The sequence below is a fragment of the Strongylocentrotus purpuratus genome, unplaced genomic scaffold, assembly GCF_000002235.5.
Source record: "Strongylocentrotus purpuratus isolate Spur 01 unplaced genomic scaffold, Spur_5.0 spur5_scaffold_9, whole genome shotgun sequence".
Classification (NCBI taxonomy): domain Eukaryota; kingdom Metazoa; phylum Echinodermata; class Echinoidea; order Camarodonta; family Strongylocentrotidae; genus Strongylocentrotus; species Strongylocentrotus purpuratus.
This window is the reverse complement of record NW_022145615.1, coordinates 2,752,095-2,770,871: the sequence shown is the minus strand read 5'-3', so window position 1 is coordinate 2,770,871 and position 18,777 is coordinate 2,752,095. Positions and strand designations below refer to the sequence as shown.

General features: G+C 35.3%; 1 protein-coding gene across 2 annotated transcripts in view; it reads left to right on the top strand.

Moving 5' to 3' along the window:
• Positions 1 to 17,432, top strand: part of LOC576066 (dual specificity mitogen-activated protein kinase kinase 1) — a 36,468-nt gene extending 19,036 nt beyond the window's left edge. Inside the window, exons 6-11 of one of the 2 annotated variants that reach the window (XM_011679148.2) lie at positions 5,098 to 5,222; positions 6,063 to 6,240; positions 10,023 to 10,096; positions 10,763 to 10,824; positions 11,109 to 11,154; positions 11,912 to 17,432. In XM_011679148.2, coding sequence (XP_011677450.1) covers positions 5,098 to 5,222; positions 6,063 to 6,240; positions 10,023 to 10,096; positions 10,763 to 10,824; positions 11,109 to 11,154; positions 11,912 to 12,034 — 608 coding nt within the window. In that variant the 3' untranslated portion in view covers positions 12,035 to 17,432. Of the gene's footprint in view, positions 1 to 5,097; positions 5,223 to 6,062; positions 6,280 to 10,022; positions 10,097 to 10,762; positions 10,825 to 11,108; positions 11,155 to 11,911 lie in introns of both variants that reach the window. The other variant, XM_776412.5, reaches the window with a different exon arrangement.
• The last annotated feature ends 1,345 nt before the right edge of the window (positions 17,433 to 18,777 follow it).

The window sequence follows — 18,777 nt, the reverse complement described above, 5'->3', positions numbered from 1 at the left end:
CCAAGGGCACTCTAATTTGCAGGCTTGTTCATGTGATTCATCTTCATTATTCATTAGTTGTTAATCCATGATTTGCATGTACTTGAAATTACTGATGATGAGTAAGTGGCTACTTCCCTGCTCTAGCATTTTAATGAACTCTTACATTCAGAGCTCTATTATTCAGAGCTACATGTATATTATTCCAAGGGTCCAAGATTAATGATCCCTCTGAATAATAACCCTCAATCTTAGTCTATTTTTTCGACTGATTACATTTATTATCTAAGAAGATAACAAATTTAAAACAGATTTTTTCCTGATAGTTTTTAAACGCCTACCAAACTTTTTTTTCATTCATCTCTTACATTCATCCCTATTTCCAATTCCATCACCTTCCCGACTTTCACCACCATCCCATCTACCCAATTCTGTAAGTGTTTGACATTGTTTCAGCAGCTTGGTGAGCCTGAACAGGTGGTACCTCATCTTCAAATCACTTCTTCATCTCCCTCCTTTCTAAAGCCCCATTTACTCTTGATGCAGTAACAGCCTAAGAAAAGCAAAGCTGGTAAAAATATAACCATTTCTGTTTTAATGAAAGACAATTGAACAAATTTACAACAATTGAAAATATACGTGTGTAGCTTTGCATTCAACAAATGCTTGAAATGTCCTCTAAGATTCAGAAATGCAGTACACTTTACCTCAATAATATACTTTTTTGTTGCGGCTTTTTTTTTAAACAGTTAATTAACTGAGTCATGTGTGAACAGGCTTCGTTGAGTTGTCAATGTCTTGCCAAAAGACAGTGCCATGCTGGGATTTGAACCCCCAACCTTGTCATTGAAAGTCATGCAAGTGAATGAGCCACTTTGCAACAGCATACATGGGTATTCTCATCTTATGTTTGGTTCGTTGGGTTGGTTGATTGGTTTGTTTTACCCGACTGCTAAGAAAGCATACATGCTTACAAGTGAACAAACAGGGGCTTTAAAGCCTCTCTGCACTAGTTTGGCCAGGAGGGATTAGACCTCCCTGCGTGGTCACTGGCAGGTGGGTTATCACATCGAATCAGCTCTCAATTAACATAAGAAAAAGGGGACCATGGGGGATAAACGGGTACCGCTTAGGCATTGTTGGCTTTATAGAGGGCACAAGTAGCTACACGCTTTAAATCCTCTGTGAGGGACTTGGTAATGGAGGATTTATCTCTTACCAAAGGGTACTAACGCATCTACACTTGGTTTAAAACCAGGGACCTCCCAGCTATGAGACCACTGCTCTGTACCACTGAGCCATCAGGCCTCACTTTTAGAGAATGAAAGTAACCACAGTCACATTGCCAGAGCCCTTCCTTTATCCTGCTGACATTTTGAATTCAGAGAAATCTGACTGGAAAATGCTTCCTGACTCAACGCCAAGTCAATAGAGATGTATTTACACTCCAAATACGGTAGGAATAAAGGAGAAAGCATTATATCAATCCATCATTTTGGGATATTACTAATGGTTTAATAGTTGAAAACAGAAGGCAAATACAAGTACAAGTAAACATCGAGTAGATTAACAATACTATTGGCTTTGAGCTGTATGCAAATTGTGGATATATAGATTATAGATATAGTTGTATTTTTTTTAATGCAATACTTTAGGTTTGTATTTTAAACGCTATTTCAAATATAACTGAGGGGAATTTATGATTTCACCTGATTTACTGTTATATCGGGTAGATATGAACGTATAAATGTACCGGTACTACATTGTGATATCAATTTTAACTCATATATGTAACATCTATAATTTTATTTCTACTAAATGTATTCAAATGGTCTTGTCTTGTGACTTTCTTATGTTTTCTTTTAAATTCATATGGATGAAATGAGTCGCCACTCTTTCTATTCTCACCAGACAATTCTAGAAATGCATTTTATTCCAAGAAGACCGTTTAAAAGCAAAAAAAAAAACTCTTTTTGACTGAACTTTGATGCAGACACACCAGAGAATAGAGCTTGTCCCAACAGTGTGGGCGTATTCTCTTGTCCCGTTTCTCACATCCTTCCTGTATGAGCTTGACATTATTTTTTCTCTCCAAGAAATGGATAATTGAATTAAGTGACGGTGAGCCTGTTTTCATCAGTTCGAGATTGTCAAATAACCCGCTATTTTCAAACTTGGGATATAATCCCGAAGCTCGAAATTGGATCTTCACCAGACCGATACGCTGTAAAAAAAGGTATACAAGTACAGCCGTCGACGGCAGACCGCATGTGCTACTCGTCCGATCGTACACACATTTATAGTTTATTTACAAACACAAAAAACCATAAATCGTTGTGCAAGATGTATTCGATAAGTTGACTCCGTACTTCGGTCTGATGAAAACGAGCGCAAATTAGCCCGCTATTTCAAAAATAGCGGGATATTTTGGGAACAAGACAAAAATTTCTCGGAATATTTTCTCAACCACATATCCAGCTATTATAAATTGCTACTACAGGCTGATGAAGACACAAATTAGCTGGCTAATTTGTGATCGAGATAGTTAAAATAGCGGGTTTCGAGCTGATGACGACAGGCCTGATGAGCTTGACATTATTTTTTTCTCCAAGAAATGGATAATGGAATTAAGTGACAGCGATGGGAAGAGAGAGAGATGAGATGAGAGACAGAAGATGTTTCGTTAGGCAGCTGTAACCACATTGCCATTGGAGACAGCTTCTTATATTTCCATGGCATGTATTTGAAGCAGCCTTAAAGGCATTGTTTAATGTAGATCTCTATGTGTCTCTTAATGTGAAATATAACTTCAGTATTTGAAAAACAGGAAACGACAGAAAACAGTGTCGTACATCAGAAAACCCAAATTATGTATTCTTTTATCAACATTTGTCTTTATTCTTTAAACACATTTTGGGGGACAAATCTTTGAAGAAGTGTGTCTTAAAGCCTGCCTACCGTAATTAACGTTGTATAAACCGCCCTCGTGTATTAACCGCACCCCTCTTTTTCGCCCTTAAAAAAAAAAAAAAAAAAAAAAAAAAATTTGCAGACTTTTTTTTTTTGCCGATATTTTTTTGCCGACTTAAAAAACAGTAAAGGACCTAGGATAGAACATTGTGGTACGCCGTGTAATAGAAGAAAATTTGGAGGAATTATTATTATAAACTTCATATTGAAATCTATCAGAAAGATTACTTTCAAACCAAGATGACAGACAAATTTGAGTGTTGTTCTAGTTTCCGAGTGGTGAGTCAACACACCGATTACTGAGCTGGGAGACATTGCCAGGCATAGCACCAGGTGGAGGGGCATAAATCAAAACTTAATTTTTTTTTTTTTTTTTTTTTTGTGTACCGTGTATAAACCGCACCCCCGACTTTGATTTTTTTTTCGGCGGCAAAAAGGTGCGGTTAATACACCGTGAATTAGGGTATCTGCAATAGTTTGACCAGGAGGGATTAGACCTCCCCCATGCATTTGTCAGGTGATTTGAGGGATTCTCCTTCAGTTTTTGTTACGAAAAACAATCGGAAAACAGATCTACAGTAGGCAATTAGAAGTGCCAGTTTTCCTTACAGAAGCAGTGATTCTTGTTTTGTTATTGGTAAGTTACAGATATATACACTCTGAAACCTTCTTAGAAGTTTTGCTTATTAATAGTTTACTTGTATTTCTCTCTTGTTAAATGTACCCTTTTCCCATATTTTTTTCTTCATTTTCTCTGACACTGTTTGTTCAGTACTTTCCACTTCGGCTGCAGTTTTGTGCCGTACTGGCATCGAGAAAAAAGAAAATTGCTTGTTATATTCCTTGTTGATGACGATGATGACGGTGGTGGTAGGCAGGGTTGTTAATATCAAAGTAACATGGCTAGACGGCTTGTAAGAGATTTATTGTGAGGGAAATAGGTTATCCACAATTGGCCTTTTGAGTGAATGCCACCCAGTTTTTAGACAAATACTTCAAAAGCTGCACCGATCTGGAAAGTCTCAGCATCTGAGCATTAGCCTGATTTCCAGCCTTCCTCCAGTCGAGACAATTTCTTTTTTGTCAATCATCTGTTGATGATGATTTACGAGTTTGATAGAGACTTAAGTACTGTATGTAACGGTGTCATTAACACATATGATGCAGTTAACCACTGAAAAAGGGGGTGCGTGAATGCTATGGCAAAATCAACAATTTTGTGTGTGAATGAATGGCAACTTCCTAAAGAAAAAAGTGTACTCTCGTTAGTGTCTTATCTGTTTGTTATAAGATATAGAAATAAAGGTATGAAGTATAATTTCCTAAAGTCATTACATTTTCTGCATTATTTTTCATGATGGTAAATGGCGACATGTATAAAGGAGAGTTATCTTTAACAACATTGCATATCAAATGGAGATGATTGCTAGTCTGTACATGTTTTTTCAAATATTTCTATTTTGTTCTAAGATGTTGGGTGGGGGGGGGGGGGGGGGCAATTTTCATTTTAAATATAGAAACTGTATGTGACTGTAAGCCAGGCTAACGTGAACATTAGCTTCTTTCATAGTGGAAGCTTGCACTGATGGTAATCATTACTAAAAATAGTTCTTAGGGAGCACATAAATACACTTTTCATTACTTCACCAGTAGGAGCTAAGTTTTTAATGGATATTAAAAGAATGTAAAATATTTATACAGTCAAACCTGTCTTTAGCTACCGCCCAAGGGAAACACAAAAGTGGTATTTGTAGACAGGTGGCCTTTGTAGACAGGTTCTTTTAGTACATGTTTCAATGAGAAATCATTTTCAAGGAAAACAATTTTTTTTTTTTTTTTTAAAGATTGCATTACATTTAATAACCATTTCTCTTTCAGCATTGATTTCTGTAATAGTGAAAGACCACTATGTAGTATACTTCATTCAAATTGGTATGTTGAATGAGAAATGTGTCTTAATCAATATTATTAAGCAGCCTACATTCGGTATACATTTTTGTACATGTATGTTTCCCTTTAAAAACATACTGAAGAGGACAGAGCTGTAGATTCATTATATAATACTCTGCCAATATGTCTGGTATGACTAATTGCAGTTTTATTCTTTGTTATGTAATTTTTGTTTTATATTTCCTCCTTTTTTTTCAGATGTGAAACCATCAAATATCCTGGTCAACTCACGGGGTGAGATCAAGTTGTGTGATTTTGGTGTGAGCGGTCAGCTTATCGACTCTATGGCAAATTCGTTTGTGGGAACAAGGTCATATATGTCGGTATGTATTTTTTTTGTGATGTTACGATTCTTTCTTGAATATAGTCATGCACTGGTAGTCTAGACTTTTCAATATATCAGACTAGTCTTTTATGAATTTAGTTCAGACCTCTTGGTGTATTATCGTTCATCTTCCTCTTGCTGAGATGGAGTTCCCTCAATAGGCCCGTCTTCATCAGCTCGAGTTTGCCAATTAACCCGCTATTTTAACTATCCCGATCTTGAATTAGCCAGTTAATTTCAACAGCCCGCAGTTGTAATCAGTGGGATATTTAGTCGAGAAATCTGGGCCTTGTTTTCAAAATATCCTGCTATTTGGGAAATAGCAGGCTAATATAAATACCAAGCTAGTTTATGATGAGCGTATCAGTCTGGTGAGGAAGCAATTTTGAGCTTTGGGATAATATCCCAAGTCTGAAAATAGCAGGTTATTTGGCAAACTCAAGCTGATGTAGACAGGCCTATTGGGAATAACAGAAGACCATCAGCTACAGGACCGTACCTGTGTACCCATTTGCTATTAAAGATGCCATGTCCTGTATCTCATAGTAATTATTGAGGTGTCGTGGTCTAGTGGTTCATTCACTCGACTCTCAATCCAAGAGTTGAGGGTTCAAATCCCAGCCTGGCACTAACGTCCTTTGGCAAGACGCTTGTCCATGTTTGCCACTCTCCACCCAGGTATATAAATGGGTCCCTGGTAATCGCTGAGAGTAATTATTAATTGCAGGGCCCTTAGGAAGAACATCATTGGAGCTGATGAGGTTTCCCTTGGTACACAATATTATTATTGTTATTATTATTATTATTATCTATTTATCTCCTTTAAACACCACCCCAGCCTGAGAGACTGCAAGGCACACACTACACAGTACAGTCTGACATCTGGAGTCTTGGCCTATCGTTGGTCGAGATGGCCATTGGACGTTACCCCATCCCCGCCCCTGACGAGACGGCGCTAGCAAACCTCTTCGGCTACGAGCTCCAGGCGGGAGAGACCAAGAATATTCGGAAAACAAGTCAGTCGGGACCTCGCGGTACTCCAAGACCGATCAGTGGTAACAGTTGATGCTATCAGGCTATATTGGGCTCTTCACAAACAGGAATACAATTTTCCTTTAAGCACATACAGTGTATCATTAAAAAAAAATAATGATTTTATTTCCCTATATCAACCACTTCATTTAACCTTATATCACCTACTACCATTTTATAACACTTTTATTTGATTTCATAACATTACAGCGTATTCACTTTGTATAACAGCAAAGATTATTTCACTTGATAGACAGTGAATGAATCTAAGCATATTTTAAAGTAACCAAATTATTATTTTATAGCCCTAACTAAAACCGCTATTTGTAATTTATTGTAGGACAGCAAGTCCTTGTCTGATGTTGTTGAGGTTTTTAAAAAAAAATTAACTTTTCAAAAACAAAAAACTAATGGGGTAGTAAAAGAGATGAATCAAAATATGGTATGGAAATCAAAAGAAAACAATTCCACCCCCCCCCCCAATAAATTTTTCCAATTTTGACACAAACCATGTTTACTCTTGGAACCCTGTTCACATAATCACATTTTGGTGGACAGTACCAAAAGTGTGAACAAAACTTATGTGAAAGAATTATAAAGAAGCCTGATTCGCTTGATGCATTTATTGTACCAAGGAGAACATGTGCATGTTCGTGGTCTTAAAGCAATGTGACGAGTTGAAATTGTTCTATGGCTTATTGTCTGGCTTTGAAGTACAAGTAGACTGTCGTGCTAGAATGTGTCTTGTGTTTTGTAGGCTTTATAGTAATTTGGTGGTTTTTCCTTTCCCTCTTTGGCTGTAGGTGTACCTGTACTTATTTTGTAGTTTAGATTAGCTTGCATTATAACCGTGCATGAAGATGATTTGAAGAGAAAGTTTCCTGTAGCGTTGGCAAGTTTTGATGGGCATGATTTAAAAGAAATCTGTTTTAAAAGACAATCTGAAATATATATATGAATATATATGAATTCTGGGACATTCATATTGGCAACTTTGTGATGTTATACAAGGTATTCTGTCTCCGTATATCCATATACCAGTGTTAAAATCATTCATTGCCTTACATAGTTGTTTGTTTGCTTAATGTGAAGTGAGTACTGGTTATATCATGCAAAGCAACAAAGTCTTGTTCGTTTCACACAAAATTCATGAGAGAATTGCCAATCTGATTATGACAATTAATCCACAGAATTTTTTTTAACTTCAGAATGAATTGAGAGCATGACAAAATTGGATTAAAAAATCTCTCTTTTTTTCAAAGTTTATTTTATTAATGAAATGAAGACCGGGCCATTGTACAAACGAGTCATCTCAAAATTTGCATTGTAATGAACTTCCCCTTGAATTGCTTTGGAAATCATGAAAGATATTTATTTCCCGGATGTTAAAGGGAAGGAAGTCCAGAATCATACCACGTTGCTGTAATTGTAAACACAAAAATCTGACGTAAACATATCAGTAATGTCATGTACAAACTACATGAACGTCTCATGAAATATCTCATTTCATGTTTCATGAAGAACAATTGGTGATTAGTCAGGTGGCTATGACATAATTGGCTCATTAAATTTTCTGAATTTCATAGGAAGGAAATGACTAAGCTTCCTAGATGCCTTAAATTGACAAGTTTCATATATTCTGGTCATACATTTTTAACAATTTTTTTCTGAAGAAAAAAAGAGGTGGAAGTCTGGTAAAATCTCTTAATGAAAGATTGTCAAATATCACACAAACATCCTGTGTACGGTACATGTCTATCTTCTTTTAAGTTACAGCAACTTGTTACCAGACTGGAGTTTCCATTCTTAACTTATAATTATACATACCGGTATTAATCATTCCGCATGTGCATGAGGCATGCCTTTTTATCAATGTCAATCTTTGTGTCATTGTTCTATTGGTCACAGTCTAGCTAGCATGTCTCAAGTTAAAGGTAATACAAAGTTTTGGGAAATTTTGAAAAATGGGTGGATAGTGATTCTTTACAATTTTTACATATTTGGATGCCCCTGTGGATGTATTAAAAACACCAGAAATTTTAGCCCCTAAAACACTTCTACTTTCGAGAAAAATTTAATATAAAGATTTACCGGTGCTCCCAGTAAATTTGGATAAATTTCAAATAGCTCCTACGGCCGTTCAATGGTAGCTGCGACCATGAAAATCTCAGAGTATGTAGTTGGGGTATATAATTTCCGAACGAGAATAGCTAATCAGTCAATTTTAGTCAATAAACATTATTTTATAGCTTAATTAATATCTTGACCTTGAGAGGGAGCTATTCAACATAAAGAGTTTATTATTTACAATTTCATAACTTAAGAGTCGATTTCGACCGCGACAACGATCACTGAATATTGTAGGGTCGTATATGCTTCCAATATGTTCATTTGAACTAAATTCATGACCCCATACCAAAACTTTGTATTACCTTTTAAAGTACAATCACAAAATGTTTAAACCTGTGCACCAGATCTTGTTCTGTCAAAGTGATTGTGAAGATATTGGCCCATATTCTTGAAATAGCTACACATATAGAAACCTTGCTCAAGTTATCCCAATGATAATGGAAGGCAACATATCAATTTCTAAGTTCTAATTCTACATAAATTACCTTACGGGTAATGAAGTAACAAAATAAATGGAAAAAAAATGACTAATTAATATGAGGATATTATTAAAATGACTTTATTTTTGTATTTTCAGACAGAATTATAGTGATTTGTAAAATGATCATAAGTAGGTTAATGTTAAAAACATTTTATGAATTGATGAACTACATGTAAAGTCACTCATTTTGGAGGAGGTTTAAACTTGACCTTTAGTAATAGACGTCTTTCAAGAATTTGGACTATTATTTTGAAACACAAATTTGCATGTGTTTAAAACCTTCGTAAGGCACATTTAGATAACAAATAACAGATGCATGAACAATAGCATGAAATAGTTAAGCAATTATAGCAACTCTTGCCCCTTTGCACGCAATGTTCAGGTATGTCTTATATGTGGAAACTGTTAAATTTAGTAGGGGTCTATTTGTTTCTCATGTGTTTAAGAGATAAGTCAGTATTGATATGTACCTCCAAATTGCATAATTTCATTGTGAAAGAACATTTGTGGTGACCTACTGTATGGGAAGATTTTGAAGAGGATTAGTACATTAGTACCTATCTCTTCTCGCTGATGCTCAGATCGGATTATAGGATGAGTACCTTTTAACCAACTCCCTTGACACCTAGACAACTTATTCTAGATACCCCCCCCCCCTTCATATGCTCGATTATCATCTGAACAATGCCCCCCCCCCCCCCCTCATGTTGTGGAACGTATTTACCACTACTGGCATCGTTTTCTGTAACCGGTTGCAATTGAACTTTCTTCTTCCCCTATGCCTTACACAGGGACCACATTGTTCCTGTAGGCATTTTATTAAATCAGCTACTTGTATGTACATGTACACAAGGATTTTGCGACTGCCTATCGGTCCATCAACAGTCCCTAAGAAAAATTCTCCACCTCCCCCCCCCTCCCAACCCCCCTCAGTAAAATGAACTCTTAGGACAAGGAACCATCTAGGACATCATTTGTTATCCTGAGAAAGAAAAAAGTAATTGTTTGAGGGTAATGATCATAATGATAGACTAGGGAATATGTACATGTTATTGTTCTGGATTCAATGTTCTGCTACTATTTGCTACTATTCTACTATACTTCTTAGATTGATCACTAAGACCATTTTCTTTTAAATCTTCTATCTTCTTACAGGAGTTGGAGGAGTGTTTTCAGATTCCCCAAGACCTATGGCCATCTTTGAATTACTCAATTACATCGTAGAAGAGGTAATTATTGACTTCATGGAGGAACTGTGGTGAACCTTACTGCTGTAACAGTCCCCACAAGGGGCAAAACAATTTTGAGATTACTAAGGGACTATATGTGTATGCACTGATTTATAGACCTTTACTAATGTACCAAGTGATCTGACCGGGAGACCTACAGGATATCCTACACTCCCGTATAGATAATGATGATGATGATGGTGATGATAGTTGGTTGGTCTACTGTACTTGACTGCTAAGAAAGCATGTGTATGCTTGTTAGTATTAAAGCAACCAGGAGACCGACAGCTTTAAGTCCTCTCTGAGGGACTTGATGATTGAGCATAGTGTATCGAAATAGTTTCGAACCTGGTTACGAGACCACTGCTCTACCGCTGAGCCGTCATGCTTTCAAATAAAACAATAAGATTTTAGATAAACATAATACTTTGCTACTCAAAATACATCAACGCTATTTCAATTGTATGTCTGTGGCACAGTTTAGGCATTTTTAAAACAAGCTACTTAAAGAAAAGAAATTACACATTGAGTTCTTATTGTTAAGATGGCATTGAAGCAATGTTATGTTTGGAGTTATTGATACTGTATTCATTTAACAAATAAGACATGTAAAAATGTTAAATATGGATTTTTTTCTCTTTTCTTCTCTCTCTCTCTCTTTTATAGCATCCACCAAGATTACCATCCAGAGCCTTCTCAGAAGAATTTGTAGATTTTGTTGACGTATGGTAAGAAAACATTTTAACTCTTAACATACTCTTGGAGATGGGAGGCCTCTGAGCCCCCTCCCCCAACAAATATTGCAATGTATTTTATTGTAAACAGCTGCATTTCACGCCATGCCTTGTTCTAACTTGTGAAAATGAATGGTGAAGGGTAGAAACATAACAATTGGTGTAAGAATTGATATTGAAATGATCCTCTATACTATCACCCAGAAGTCATTTATTCTTTATACTTTAGCCTTGATAGGCTAGTAACATTTTTGATCTTCATGTTCGTTTTCTTTCAGTTTGATCAAGAATCCAAATGAGAGGGCAGATCTTAAGAAACTCAAGGTAAGGACATTTATCTTCATATTGGTTTGATTGATTTTACTGCTTTGTTTTAACCTGTCAATACAATGATGTTGGCAGTGTCCTTGTGCTGTAATGACAGCAAACAAGATTTTATTGTTCAGATGTGACCACTTTTATCATTTTTAGTTATCATGTTGTTACATGCGCATAGTTTATCATTGGTCCCTGGACAAATTTAACCTTGTATCGGAGCTCAACCACAAAATTCATCTTAAAGTAGGAATTTTGGTAACATATGTTTTTCCAACCTCAAAATCAGGTACACACACTTGTAGACAACACTTTTAGGATATTCAATTCACGAATATGCAGGCATCGCAGAAAAGAAAGGAACAATAATCACAATTCTAATATTTAAATCTCAGATTTGGATTGGATGGGGGTGTGCCTCTCAAGCCTCAAAACTCCTACCCATTTTTAAAGGTCATTTTGGGCAATTTTTCTTGTAATAAAGGCTTATTTTTCACAATTTTGACAAAAACAGACCTATGTTCAGGGATTATTTGTGAAAATGTGACCCATTAGAGCAGCACACCCCAGTATGTCTTAATTTGTGAGTACCCCACCCCCCCCCCCCAAGACATATATGTTGCTGAATACGTGACCATGTATAATATAGAAAATTTAGAAATGCAACAAAATCATTTGCAACACCAATGACCTGTACAACATTTTTATTTTATGTGTTCCTTTGTTGAACTTTTGATTTTATATATCTTCCAAATTTTGCTTGCAGGTACATACATTTGCAATAATGTCTGAGGAAGCGAGAGTAGACTTTGCTGGATGGATATGTGCAACCATGGGTATGAGTCCTCCTCATAACGACACTGTCAAACCCCTACAGACAGCTGTCTAGAGAAACAACCCTTCCCTCAGTTATCGTTGTCTGAAGTCGGAAATGAAAAAGAAAAGGAAACTGCGCTCCCATTTTTATATATCAGTGTTCCAAAGATTTGCTGTGCTCAAGTGCTCGTGTGGAGCGAGAGGGAAGTCATTTGTGCGAGCTTTTTGAAATGTGAATTTTGCACCAAAAAAATATAAAGACAATCTGTAAAGGAATTGTGGATAGATTAGAGATTATATGCGTATGTTCTCTAAATTGTAAATGTACATGTATGTTTCTCCCTCTACAAGTGTCTATACTTTTACTATCTCTCACATACTTTTATCTATAGGCCTGTGTTGAATGATAGTGTATACGATTCCAGCAAGTTTTTCTGAGCTCCCATCATTATATAGCAAATTGGCAAAGCAAAAAAGAGTCATCACAGTCATTTTATTCTACCCACGAACACAGAAAGTAATATGGAATATTATGTGTATATTCCTGCACATGTAATATAGATATATATTTATATTTTATCGGCTATGGAGGAGAAATTCCAACATTTCAATTGTTTGAATCAGCAGTGATCTTTTTTTTGAGAATATAGTCTGCCATTTACATGTGTATGGGGCTCCCCCAAATCATGGTAAAAGATAATTCAAGGAATTGTGTTACGAGTCGGGCTTATGACCAGGCATGAGTTATGTTTTATATAGCTTTCTTGAAGTTTCTGAGCTATGGCAGATACAAGGAGCGAAAACAGGATCAGTGTCTATAGCAAATCTTGAAGGTAGTGATGGTGTAGATAATGTTCTGTAGCCAACATAGAGGGCGCTCTACAGCTGTCAGCAGAGGACGACAGCAAAACAGCTTGTATGTAACGGGTCTTGGGACTCAAAGATGCAGTGAAACACGTCCATCTCTATTTGTACCCTTAAATGATCTTCATCCATTTCTTGCAATGTAGTTATCTTCTTCACTTCACCCATGTCAATGAATCATGCTTATAAATATGATCATGAATCCCGAAACTTTTTTGACCACCAAAAGGGACAATTACTCACTAGAAAGGAAGGATTGTAAAGTTGGAGTTAGATTTGTAATCAAAGGCAGGTGATTGTCAATATTATTACAGATTATTAGTTTAAAATGTTATTGCTTATTTTTTAGATAGCATTTCCATTCTCTATCCTCCAATCTCTCTCTCTCTCTCTCTCTCTCTCTCTCTCTCTCTCTCTCTCTCTATTTGTATCTCTCTCTTTTCAGTCTAATACATGTATAAAGAGAAATATCAATCTTGTAAACTTACATGTACCATACTTTTGAAAAAAAGATATATGAACTCACACAACTTTTATCCTTCATCCTTCATATACTGTAGAAACTGTTTGTTATGAAATCATGCTGCAAGGGGAAAATCTCGCCCTATAAAGCATTATCAAACGTCGCAAATCAAGATATTCAATTCTAATCTGATAAAGATTTCATATTCGATATAAATCATGATGATGACAGATTCTAAATACACTTGCTATAGTTTTGTGTGCCAAGAGCGGCAAGAAAAAGGTAAGGTATTGATAGAAAGTGAGAAGGAAAATGCAAGAAAAGCCCTGAGCAGATTGTAGTGTAAGATTTGATACTCAAGTATTTATTTTTACATATTTCTTGCCTATAACCATGTAATGGTTTTGTTTAACGAATCAGTGATACCCCTGCTAATACGAGCTGGGCATTAATTATGTAGCAGTAATTATTTAGGCACTGCCAAAAAAGGAAAGCGCAACTTTTAAAAAGTAAAGTTTGGCTTTTAAGAAACCCCATTATATGTATTGTATATAATGACTTAAAGTATTCCTCCTCAGTTTTTCCTTTTGCATTTAGGTAATGTGTTCATGTTATTAATATAATTTTGTTAGAAATTGTTAAGTGGCAGTTATACTGAATGAACCTGGTTGAGATGTATATAATTTTGCTCCATTTATTTACGTGTCTTGCTATCATATTTATTTTTATTTTTATTTTTGTATTTTCCCCCTTGAAATTTATTTGCCAATATTACATAATTTCCTGTAATATGTTCCCAATCTTGAGATGACACTGAATATTGCATTCAGGTGGAAATCAAGTTTGATTATTTCTGTTAATTGTTTGGCATGACTTATCATGGTCACACCTCATCGAATTTTCCATTAATTTCATTTGATTGCTTTGCATTTTCTGATGTAAAATAATGGAAGAGACTCTGAGGAATTAAAACAAAAATTAACAATTACTGCCCATTTTTTGAATTATAATAGCAATATGTTATGAAAGATATTCAACGTTCAGGAATATTTTGAAAACACTACAGTCCTCTTAAGAGCAAAATAATTTAGAATTTGATATACTCCAATGTAGGTAAGTCGGCATTGTACATTACAGAAACCCCTTGTAAAGATAAGTTTTTTGCATCAACATTATTAATGCATACATCTTTATGTGTAAAGTCATTAACATTTAGGGTGAGATACTGGTAAACGTTCCAAGTTCTTTGAACCAGTGTAACTGTAAACATGGTTCTTGATTCTTAGGTTTTAATGTTGATAAGTTTTTTCCTTCAAGTGTTGCAGTTTTGTGCTTCGTTGATGTTTTTGCTGTTGCGTTTATTTGATCACTGCTTTGGAATTACAAAATGTTGACTCTAGTTCTTTTAAAGTAGTCACATAATTGAGTTTCAAATATATCATACAGAAGAGCTCAAATTTTCTTCAGTTTTACTCCGTGAATTCTTACAGTATGTTTTCATTGTAATGATCACATGGAAAAAATTCCAGTCGTCCGGTCAAGATATCGTTGTGAACTCACATGGCATTCTTGCATTTGTAAACCATCACAGAGTTTCTTTTCACCAGATATACATGTACCAGATATCACTTGATGTGTTAAATGAGATTCCGTATATTTCCTTGTTGAACACTTGAATTCAACTTCAATTCCAACGATTCATTGATAAATATGCTGAGTTTCCTGAATCTTTAGTGGCTGATGCTTTGGCTTTTTGCCAGAGAGACTATCAAAATAAAAGGAGGATTAAGAATATTCTTAAGTGTAGTCTACTCCATTCCGAGCAGCACAAACCTTGGTTGTGAAATCAAACCTATCAGTGAAATTTTGAGAAAAAAGTGATTGCTGATCCAAAAATAGTGTTCATCAATCAAGTTGCAAATGTCTTCACTTTTTATTAGGCGTCTGCCATGATAAACATTTTTCCCATTGCTGTACCATGTGTTGTACTTATTTCATCACTTGTTAATTGTAACTCACTCATCTAAAATAAAGATTGTCATTGTATTACTCCTTTTGCTACTTTCTACAAAACAACAGGAATGAAATTGGATTTTGTACATTATAAATGTAGTAGGTAATTTCTGCAGTTTGTGATGCTGGGAATCACATGGATGTCATTTAGTATCTAGATGAACATACATCTGACACTTTGATTAGGTACAGATAAGGCTAGGGTTACCTGTAAGTTGCTGAACTTGTCTTTTCAGTTGAGGGACTCAAGTTGTGCATTTAGTTAGGATGATACATGCATGAATAAACCAAGTGGTTTAAAGCCTATGTCATAGAGCGACTAGTTTGTGTACAGTCGTGTACAGTGAGTGATTTTAGTGTGGTTGTCATGCTTTTAGTAGTAAAAGGTGTCTACATGTAGCATAGATGAAATGTCTTCCGCACATATCTTATTAAAGCAAGCTTCGTAACCAATGTCTTGTTGAAAGTCACAGTGAATATCTAAAATAAAAGCATGAAGCAATAAGTTGGATGGTAATAGTTTACCAATGGTTATGGATGTTCATTAGGACATACATGTAGGCACAGCATTTACAATTTAGAGAGTAGCTCATGTAATTGAGATGGGAAAAGTGTTGTGTAGTGTGCTTATTGTACGATTTAATTTGCTCCCCTGAGAAAAGATTGAAACCTGCAAAATGTTTAATACAAGAATAGATATGGAACAGATGAAGCTAGTGTTTTGTGTCCCAAATGAACAGACACAGTTTGTTGCCAAGCAGCATATCATTTTCTATGTCCTCTATATACCCTTCATCATTAAAACAAACAGAAAATTTTATTGAACTTCAACATATATCAACATACATTGTATATATTGAATAAAAAATATGTATATGTTTATCAATATATTGATGGAGTAGGACATTTGTAGTATGATTGGCCAGTATGAGTGCTTTGTTGAAAGACAGATAGCTCGCCATGTAGACAGTTATCTTTGTGTACATTGTACTAGATTTTCACCCACCCCCCCCCCCCCCCCAACAAAAAAAAAAGGGGGGGGTGGTATACAGATGAGAGTAAATGAACCTTATTATATACAATTTAAATGCATCATACAACATTGAATGTTCCCTGTAGCTTAAAATAATCTCAATGCTACACATCAGACTACATTTGATCGGTGTATTGAGCGCTGTATAAAAAAAACGGATTATTATTATTATTATTATTTATATTGATTTTATTTGCCCAAGTAAATCCTGATCTTGTGAAACATATTCAGCTCTGATCTTTGATGGATTGTGGGCATGCCGATCGGTCTACTTGCCTAATGCCATGCGGGTAGTTCAGTAGTAGCCTAGCCTTTCAAGATTTAGTAGATTATTAGCGCCAACACGTAGAAGAAATCAACATGTGGTTTGAATCGTAGGAAAGGTTGTTTCCCCCGAGTATAACTGAAAGTTTCTTCCCATACTCCTTATCAGTAAAATAGGGCCGTTATCAAAAAGTGATGTAGGAAATGAAGCACATTATCGGTATAAAAGGCATTCCCTCAGTGTAACTTTTCCAATATTAATTAACCAATCACAACAAAATGTATAACCAGACCAACTTTGATGGACGACGTATTTATGATTTTGAAAGATATGTTGCTCCTCCCCATCACAACAACCCAGTGTATATTAATCTTCAATGTCTTGTTACTTTTCTAGTGTAAAAATCTCTTATTATTCCATGCATCACAATGTGGCTATATAGTTTTTGTGAGTGTTGGTGAGAATGTGAAGGATTTAAATGGAGTTTTCTTTTGCATTTAAAAACTGAAAGTGGAGCATTTTTTGCATATTAACTGTTGCCTCGGTCGATATTGTAAAGTATATATAGATAAAGCATTGAAAATGTACAGATATTAAATGCGTCTCGATGAGCCAGTTAATGCTCAAGAGACCATGTAGATAACCCAATCCTGTGTTATGATGTATACTAAATGACATACCTATATATGGTTTTTCAGTTTGATTTTAAAGAAACATAATATATATATATCATAACTATGATTACAAGTGTTATAGCAATGTGTCTTTGAGTGTACATGTATAATTATTTGTTTGACAGTATGAATAAAGGAAGAAATAACCTTCAAACGACATTCAAAAGCTCAAATGTGATTATTAGAATGTGAATGTGTTATTTAATAGGCACATGAGAGTGGTGTGAATGTTTTGATACAACATTTTGACATTTATATATATACAGTCAAACCTGTCTACAGCAACCGCCCAAGGGAACCACAAAAAGTTGACTTTGTAGACAGGTGTTCCTTTAGTACATGTTTCAATGAGAAACCATTTTCAAGGGAAACAAAAATGTGGTCTTTGTAGGCAAGTGGCAGGTTTGACTGTATATGTATTTACTTCCAAAATAAATCTCATATATACATATTTTGTATGATTGTAAGTGTCACACACCAGATTTATTTCAAAATAGACTTCACAATAACAGTCAATAAGAAAAAATTAAATTGTATAAATTAATCAACTGCATAAATCAAGGCTTAAATGCATACTGGTAGGCAATGAAAATGCTGCTCGTGCATGGTATAGTTTTCCCAAGTTAGGCCGAGAAGCCCAAGCACATGCACACCTGAGTGAAGAGTGGCAAATGTTGATTAATGTCTTGCTAAAGATACTAGGGACGGGCAAAGATTTGAACCCTAAACCTTTCATCACAAAGTCAAGTGTGTGAACCACTACACCACAACACTTCAATTTCTTTAGACATATATCATGGTCGTTTTTACGTGGCGGGGGCAATTGAAAATCAGTTTTGAATTTAATTTCTCAATTCAATCTATCACAAATTCAAAAGGTAAACTTTTGATGAAGCGTAGAGCAGAATCCCATTTATGTAGAATGACATTTCAATCACTTCAAAGAAATTATCAACACCCATCATTTTTCCATTCCGAAGCAAAAAAAAAAAATCAAATTTACAAGGGTGATGATTAAATCTAGCATAATGTCAATTATTAACATGTAACATTTGCAAGATGATGTAAAAATCTAAGTAATGGAAAACACATGTATACTATTTTGCATAAACATATATCTTAAACTAAAGCAACATCCTACTGCTAGAATTACACATCATTTCAGAGAATTTAGTTCACAAACTTTAAAGTTGATGTAAGAAGTACTGAAAAGGCACCAAACGGAGAACAGGCACAAAAGATGGTTCTTATTTTATTGCAGAGAGTCTAAGGCATTGAACTTTGACCTACTCTCATAAACAGGCTTATAATTCCCCTATAACTATCAAAATAACTGTCAAAATAACAAGCTCAACTTACATGATACAGATATGTAGGATTATAAGCTCCTAGTAAATCATTTTTTGAAAGTGACAGATACAATGAAGTTGATACAAGGAAGGCACACGCTGCATTTCAAAAATCTCACATGGAAGTATATTTATGTTTGTTCTTTTACAGTACT